Source organism: Abramis brama (genome assembly GCF_963993115.1).
Source record: "Abramis brama genome assembly, chromosome: 8".
Classification (NCBI taxonomy): domain Eukaryota; kingdom Metazoa; phylum Chordata; class Actinopteri; order Cypriniformes; family Leuciscidae; genus Abramis; species Abramis brama.
This window is the reverse complement of record NC_139970.1, coordinates 17217901-17227185: the sequence shown is the minus strand read 5'-3', so window position 1 is coordinate 17227185 and position 9285 is coordinate 17217901. Positions and strand designations below refer to the sequence as shown.

The 9285-nt window shown below is 36.0% G+C and overlaps 1 protein-coding gene across 2 annotated transcripts; it reads right to left on the bottom strand.

Annotated features, from left to right (window-relative positions):
• Window positions 1-533: 533 nt before the first annotated feature.
• Window positions 534-9038, bottom strand: ndufv3 (NADH:ubiquinone oxidoreductase subunit V3). 2 transcript variants are annotated; one of them, XM_084123072.1, is made up of 4 exons: window positions 8898-9038; window positions 8365-8476; window positions 4220-5338; window positions 534-840 (listed from the first exon to the last, which is right to left on the bottom strand). In XM_084123072.1, exons 1-4 carry the CDS (start codon window positions 8940-8942, stop codon window positions 680-682), a joined length of 1437 nt encoding a protein of 478 aa, XP_083979198.1. In that variant the 5' UTR covers window positions 8943-9038; the 3' UTR covers window positions 534-679. The 2 variants fall into 2 exon arrangements, with proteins under 2 accessions (XP_083979198.1, XP_083979199.1); XM_084123073.1 differs by having other exon boundaries at window positions 8371-8476.
• Window positions 9039-9285: the final 247 nt, after the last annotated feature.

Below are 9285 nucleotides of genomic sequence, written 5' to 3'. Positions count from 1 at the left end.
TCAGCTCATGAATATTTACGCAGAGGGCGGAGCTGTGACGTGAGGAGAGGCGAAGTCTCGCCCTCAGCGAATATTTTAAACACTCCCCGTCCCCGTTATGGGAGAACCAGGATCGGGACAATTTGTTCTAAAATCTGTACCATTATTGTGCAGTTTAGGTTTTTATTCAGTTTATTGTTTTGTTTTTTCTTCTGCAAGAATGCTAGATTCAAATGAAAGATAGATAAGGATAGATATACACCAATAGACGGACAGACAGATCTAGATAGATTGATAGAAAGATAGATAAAGTCAGTTCTTTGTCTTTTTAAATAACTATTTGTATTATTGAAAAATATTAGTACAGGAATTCCATCACGATCATGATGGAAACACAGCATTTAAACAATTTGCGAATTTAAAGTCTTGCAATAAACAATGTAATAAAGTGAAAGCAGACGTAGTCTCATTAGAATATAAGTGTAAAGTGAGCTAAACACTATTCAAATACTGTAGAAGACAACTGCAACAACATAAAAACCAAACCACTCTGATGAAGTTATAGATTATCTGTTTTAATTCCATAATTACAGAATTCAAGCGTAAAGCTTTGAGATTTCTCAGCAAATCATCTGAAGAACAAAGGAAGATGGGGAAGAAACAGGGTTGTGGACAGTGATACAGGCCATGCGATGGAGGCTCAGCGCCGGCCGGCGGAGGGCTGCGGCAGACGGTGTTTAGACATCTCTACATCCAGATCAACAAAGGTGTACGCGTTGTACTGGTGGTGTTGCAGGTTCTTGTACGTGGTGTTGTCAAAGGGCTCCGGCTCCGGCTCCGGGGCTTTCTCTGGGGCTTGTTCTGAGGAAATTAATAATGTAAGAGATTAAATGTAAGACATGTGGAACTAGGGGGGAAAAAACCCCACAAAAACAAACAAAGTGCATTGACAACAATGGAAAGACAAGAAGTTGTTTCAGAAAGAAAAGCCCATTTAACCAAGCCCAAGTAAAACCATGATTTTGGTTGACTGAACATTTGTTTTGAATTAGAAGATAATCTCGAATGAAAATATTCCCAACAAGATTGAATCAAAGTAAAAATGAAACTACATGCTAAATAAAGATTTGAACAAAATTATCATAGAATGAATTACATCTAAAAGAACCAAGGAAGAGGCTTCCTGTTAATCACTTTTCAAACGCATTTCTGAGAGGAATCGTCACACCTTTCATGGTGTTACAGTGATCACTTCCAATCCCCAGGTGGTCCTTTACACAAAAAGGTGTGAGGAGCCTCCAGCCTTTCAGACGTCTGACAGTTTCCCTCACAATAACCTTAATTACTTTGTAATTTTCCATTTCACACTACAGCTAAATCGAACTTTAACAACAAGAACAGTAAACCAGATGCTTATAAAGAGAGGATCTTTCCACATTACTCTGTTATCGTGCTCAGTTCTGCCATAAACATCAATATTATACAAACACAATTATAACATCCAATCTAAAGCATAACTGCACAAACTCATAAATGAAACATCCCACATTCATGACTCTCAACATATGCACTTATTTGTAATTTATGGAGCACCGCACATGACATGCAGACAAATATATATAGTGGCCACGAATTAAGAATTAATTCTCGTTTTAGTAAATCATGGCCATGTTGAACTAATTTGTTCCCTCGATTTGATTTAATTAAATCAAGGGAACGAATTATTACAATGTGTTCAGTCTTCACGTGCTAAAAAGCATCAATATTATCTTTAGCATAACATGATCACATAAACAATATTCAATTCACAAAACAAGAAAATGTGTACATTAAGCACAAAATATACATCAGATCTGGGAGTGGAGATGTTCATACATGCGGGGACAGGAAGAGTGAAAGAGTGAAAATAGCGCTTTACATTGCTCATAAGATGACTATAAAACAATAGAGGGGCACACAAAAGCAAAAAGTTAATCTTACACTTGTGGAGGGGTAAACAATTAAGAAAAGTGTAAAATTGTGTAAAGTTGGCTTTACCCTACATGTCCACTGGTGCGGAAGAAACCGGTCCAACAGCACTCAAAACACTACAGCTTATATAGTGCATATACTCTGCTATGGTAATATGAATCATATATGGTGTGTGGTCATAAAAATACTCTATGAATGTTAACTTTATTTCTGAATGCCCAGGTATACATGTGATTTCAATTAAATAAACATTCATTATCCCAGCCACAGTCCTTTCACAATGAAAGTGTGAAAACTGTATTTCAAGTACAAATGTAACAATCTGAATTAAATACTGAATCTACCAGCAGCACAAGCTTAGCTTTAACATCCAACCCACAATCCCCCACGTGAGCCTCAGTATCCATACAGAACGCATTAAAAACTTCCATACAGCTCCTGTCAATCCGTGCCAGTGGACACAATAAATAAATAAGGTGTTGATGATCATGTGGATTATTAGGTACTTTTTAAAATTAAAAATTGATTTGTTAATTGAGCCGAGGTGCCTAGCAAATTTTTAATGCGAAAAATGACAGCAAAAGAGTGAGTGAGCCACAATCATTCTACCCCTCCAGTGTCCTTAAAGAGTGTTCACACACACAGCACGCTTATCACTGGTGTTACTGTTGGTTCAAGCAGGTGTTCCTACAGTTACTGATGAGTCATATCTTTAGAAAAACTGATCAAATGGATAATGTATCTTAACATCAACAGGATGAACGATTGTACAGACAGACAGACAGATAGACAGACAGACAGACAGACAGACAGACAGACAGACAGACAGACAGACAGACAGACAGACAGACAGACAGACAGACAGACAGACAGATAGATAGATAGATAGATAGATAGATAGATAAAGATAGACATAAAGATAGATAGATAGATAAAGATAGACATAAAGATAGATAGATAGATAGATAGATAGATAGATAGATAGATAGATAGACAGACAGACAGACAGACAGACAGACAGATAGACAGATAGATAGATAGATAGATAGATAGATAGATAGATAGATAGATAGATAGATAGATAGATAGATAAGATAGATAGATAGATAGATAGATAGATAAAGATAGATAGATATAGACAGACAGACAGACATAAATACAGATAGATAGATAGATAGATAGATAGATAGATAGATAGATAGATAGATAGATAGATAGATAGATAGATAGATAGATAGATAGATAGACATAAATACAGATAGATAGATAGATAGATAGATAGATAGATAGATAGATAGATAGATAGATAAAGATAGACATAAAGATAGATAGATAGATAGATAGATAGATAGATAGATAGATAGATAGATAGATAGATATAGACAGACAGACATAAATACAGATAGATAGATAGATAGATAGATAGATAGATAGATAGATAGATAGATATAGATAGATAGATAGACATAAATACAGATAGATAGATAGATAGATAGATAAAGATAGACATAAAGATAGATAGATAGAAAGATAGACAGACAGACATAAATACAGATAGATAGATAGATAGATAGATAGATAGATAGATAGATAGATAGATAGATAGATAGATAAAGATAGACATAAAGATAGATAGATAGATAGATATAGACAGACAGACATAAATACAGATAGACAGATAGATAGATAGATAGATAGATAGATAGATAGACAGACATAAATACAGATAGATAGATAGATAGATAGATAAATATAGACATAAAGATAGATAGATAGATAGATAGATAGATAGATAGACATAAATACAGATAGATAGATAGATAGATAGATAGATAGACATAAATACAGATAGATAGATAGATAGATAGATAGATAGATTATAGTACTATAGTACATATGGTAATTTTGGAAAACATGTTCAGTTAATTAGATCTGCAGGACTATTTTGAAATGAGTTAAATGGCTAATTACACTTTCACAATGCAGACAGGAAACCACTTCAAACCTCAACCTAGGGAACATTGTTTAGGTTGAAATAATAAATGCTAAAGAAGTCATGCAATGTCATGCAAATGTTAACAAAATAACTCATTAAAAAAGCAAATGCACAATGAAGATCAAAAGTTGCGAAGCCATTTGAGCAAAAGCCTTAGTAACAGCAGTCCCACTAAAGCCATGTAAAGATGTTAGTGTTGGAAAAAAGGTAAGAGAAATGTGTTTCTGTGTGACGGATCCAGAGAAAGAAACTGAGTAAGGGTGTGTGGTGTACCCTCAGGTGTTTCCACAACGTCCGTCTCAGCCAGAGCCTCGACAGCATCAGCGGTCACAGGTGCAGGGTCCACCAGCTCTTCTGAAGGGGTTCCTTCAGCGTTCAGCGCTCCTGCCTCAGCTTTGGGTGCAGGAACATCTCCAGGAGCCTCGGAAGATACTTCAGGACCAGCGTCAACAGCGGTGTCAGCTACGTCTTCAGACCCGGCTTCTGGGAGAACTTCTGGGAGAACTTCTGGGAGAACTTCTGGGAGAACTTCTGGGAGAACTTCTGCAGAAACTTTGACAGTCTCTTCAACTTTAATTTCTGGTTCCTCTTCAACTTTAATTTCTGGTTCCTTTTCAACAGCAATCTCCTCCGTAGGAGCCGTTTTAATTTCTGTTGCAGAGTCCAATATATTGTCAGAAGTGGCAACTGTAATGGATTCACTGGAAACTTCAGGAACTGCTTCACTGGAAACTTCAGGAACTGCTTCACTGGAAACTTCAGGAACTGCTTCAGACGTGGAGGATAATACAGGGGCAGGATCAATAAGGGTCTCCACTGATCCAACTGGCTTATCACTTGGTGCAGGAACCTCTTCTGGTGTTGCTTTAGTCACAGTTTCAGCACTTTCTTGAGCTTCTCCAAATGGCGTAGTTTCAGGGTTTGCTTCTTTATCTGGAACACCCACTTCTTCAGTTGTCAGACCAGGAGCTTTCTTCTCTTCTGCTGCTTTCTCTCCAGACTGCACCGGTGTTTCCGTCTTTGGTTTCTCATCATCAGAATCAGAGTCTGAATCAGAATCACTGGAGGATGAGGAAGAGGCATCGTCTTGATCTTTCTGTACTTCTGCCTTAACATCCGAGGTCTTACTTCCTCCAATTTCTGTAGTGGCTCCATTAGTAGGTGGGACTTCCGTGATCTTTGCCTCTTCTACAGCAATGTCAGCCGCTGCCGTTTCAGCAACAGGACTGTCAGCTGTCGTCTCATTTGCAGCGGCTGTGGAAACCGCCTCAGCAGTTTCAGACTTACCTAAAGCTACGTCTTTGAGAAGAAATCCTGCAGCAGACAGCTTAGAGGGGAAGGCAACAGCGGGCTTGTAGGCTAGAAGAGAGGCCCGCTCATCGGCCTCTATGGCTGAGGAAACGGTAAATGGGATAAAATATATAAGATTGTTTTTGTAGTTTATTACATTTGAGAAAACCTCCAGTTCAACGCAACTATTAAACCCAGCAAACACCATAAGAAAACCTTACACACCCTATCAAAGTGCCTTTTTAAGGAAAGTCAGAACGCTCAGCAGCCATCTTGGTAACGCCTCCCAGGGTATTAGAACTATTTTCTATCTGGGCAATAGGCGTGCAAGTACAGCTCTATTTGAGGAAAGACCAAAGTCTGTTTGGTAAGCTTAAATAAAATAGTTCAAATCACCAATAAAGTTTTACCAAAATGCAAACTGAGGCTCTTTAGCTGAAACCAGGAGTTTTTCATTTTTCAGGGTGGTTCAGCTAATGAGCATTCACATACTAGAGCAATAATTTCAATTAAAGACCACATGAAATCAAAATTGATGTTCCTTTAAGTCCATGTCTGTAATTTTTGAGGCCATCTACTCTACCTTTCAAAGCTTAGAATCGTAAGATTTTTTTTTTTTTTTAAATAAATGAGTACTTTTATACAGTAATGATTTATTAAACTGATTGCAGGGGATAGAAAAGACATCTATAAATGTTACAAAAGATTTCTATTAAGAGTGCTCCGATCAATTGGGCACCGATTGTCTCTATAAAGGCCGATCAGATGACGCAAAACACGTGAGACAGCTAAAATTGCTTCACTACATTCACCAGCCAGAGCTGTGTGCGATTCTTTCCTCAACAGCGGTGCACTTTCATTCCTCCCTAAAAGCCCAAACTTAACGTCCAAATCCGCTAAATAAGTGATTGTCATAAAATGCAGTCTACTAAACAGCAGGATGTGCTTGCTGATAAAGAGTTAGTCAAACTGCATTAAGTTGTTAAAGAAAGATGTTCTCCAAGTGCCTTTCTGTGTGCGTCCTCCGAGATAAGCAAAGTTTGGGCTTCGGGTTCACGCATGAACAGTCAAATACACACACAAATATGTTAAAACGCCCGGCTTGGTGATTTTTTGCTTAAACACAGTTGTTTATGACTTAAGTGAACATAAACAGCCGGGAGCTAAATTGCATGAGTTTACGAGCATTAGCTCTTAAAGTGACAGCAGCCTAACAAACCTGCTGTTGTCTGTCATTAATGTTAATCAAACAACAAAAGACAAGGGGAAAATTACTCACTGCTCTTTTCGTAATTTAGTAGGATTAATCTACATTTAATTTATACAGTGAAGACTATGCAGTGTTGTTTTACATTTCATTACTTTCTGTTGATATCTTTCATATAACTTTCATATATTTCTGTATCTCTGTAAGCTCTAAGCTGTTCCTAATCACCTCTAAAAGACAGAATGGAACATGTTGCACATTACTTGCCAATAAATATAGAATTGTCGATTCATGATACTTTCTCATCTCTTAATTTTAATACGTAATATACATTAAGAATAGCAAAATAAATAAATAACACCACATGATGAATAGAAAGCCTTTCTATTTATCACATAGTATTATTTATTTCTGTGATCGGCCCCAAAAATCCTGATCGAAGCACCCTTCATTTAAAATAAATGCGTTTTTTTTTTATTATTATTATTCAAAGAATACAATTTATTTCTATAAAAATATTAAGCAGCACTACTGTTTTCAACATTGATCATTGAACAATCAGCATATTAGAATGATTTCTGAAAGATCACGTGACACTGAAGACTGGAGTAATGATGCTGAAAATTCAGCTTTGATCACAGGAATAAATTACGTTTTTAAATATATTAAATATAATTGCAATAACCTTTCACAATATTTTCACACTGTATTTTTGATCAAATAAATGTAGTTTTGGTGAGCATAAGGTACTCTTGTCAAAAACATGTTTATCTTACTGACCCCAAACATTTGAATGGTAGGACTGTACATAGTGCACTACTAAAAGATGACAAATCTTTTACCAAATATACACATCTGAAATGTACAAATAATGATGTTCCATGAAATATACTGATACATCATCTTCAAGGGCATATCCAAATTTTGCATGCCTGACAATGCTCTCTTGAATGAGAATGTTCCCTTCCCTAAATTATAAATACCTGCTGTCACTGACTAGCAGCAAATCGTGGCTTATGGCTGTGATGTAAAAAAACAAACAAAAAACAACAACACAGGACAAGCCCTTCAATATTTCCTGCCCCCAAAAAATGTCAGTAAAACCATTATTTTGCCATGTAAAAGTACTACAAATTGAAATAATGTCAACTTCGATATAAAAAATTGAGGAATCCCTTGACCAATGATAATCATGCAGACATAGTATAACTGCATGGGCTTACAATTGTATGTCCTCAAACTGTTCAGCCAAAAGTAAATGGTTCTTTTGAATTTCTTCCACAGTAATGAACATGAAAACTACATGTGCTTAAAGGTGCTGCAAGTTTTTTTTTATTACCATGCATAAATGTCCCTGTTATATCACTGTAATATTAGTTGTTCTGAGAAATGTGTTAGCAACCGCTTTTAATCTCTTAATTACAAGAATTACAAATATATTCAATCCTGTTATATAGGATCCACTGAACACACAGACATTTAGAAGTTTATTTTAAACTGCAAAGTATTAAAAATCTAACTATGTAAATAAAGCTCTTTAAAAACGTTACTTGTATTTTTACAACACTATGATGTAGTGTATCACATCGGGTTATTAAAAGTTCTAAGCACACTTGTAGTCTTCATGACCACTTGAATATGTGTAATACAGGAAACACTTAGTGCAAGTAGACAAGTGGTAATGTGTAAAGACTGCAAGAGTGAGTATTGGGACAGGCTCTAATTATGGAAGAAGATACAAAATAGCTAATCACTTACAGCAACTCTAAGCACAAATAATGATGAAACATATAATTATGCTGTAGACACATTGTAAGTGAGATTGGATTAGCCTATAATATAGTATGTGTGCATGAAACAACAGGAAATTCAAGATTCAGACTTAATGATAGATTTATGGAAAGAATAAGCATGCCCTTACTCTTACTTGAAGCCTTTGCCTTTTTAGGTGTTTTGGGTGGGACATCGTCTTTAGTGCACAGTGCTGCAACAAATGGGGCCCTAGGTGTGCTCCAGCCCTCACGCAGGAGACACTGTATGAACACAGAGAGACACATGTTATTCTGAAACAGTAGACAATTAATGCAACTCACTACAACACACTAAATAGTGAAATTAAATGCTGATGGATAGCTAATAGTCATATCAGTGAAATCTTAAATCAAGTAATATAACACCCATAAAAACAACCATCCATTATAAATATATATATATATATATATATATATATACATACATACACTGTTATATTACTTAATTTAACATTTCACTGATATGACTATAGCCTATTAGCTATCCATCAGCATTTAATTTCACTACTGAGGTTATAACGGATATAAGTCCCTTTTTATCGTGTCTTTATCTCATTCGAAAGGCACCTAAACATTTGCACATTTACAAAGTACCTCTAGAAGATCATCTCCGTAAAAAGCAGAAAGATCAGTCTATTATTACCTTGACAGATCCAAGTCGACCTAACCTGAGCAGGGACGTCGCCATCTTTGTTCTCCTGTTATTATTGTCCGTGTGGAAAATGAAATTCACGACTCAATCGTCATCGATAATTTCTTCAAAACAAGACTTACTTTTTATTTTAAAAGCGTGATAATAAAAGTATCTCATACTTTTAAAACAATATTTAGCTGTAAATAAACAATATTTATTTAGCTAAAATTTATTCTGTCATTAAATGGGTCATTCCTGCATTCGGTGCCAAAATAATGGACAAAATAAAAAAAGGGAGGACAAGTGGTATAAAAAAATGGATGGGCTTCCTTCTTTCACATAATGGTATGATTCCTATTAGACATTCTCTGGTATGATCCTAGTCTGTCCTCCCTGA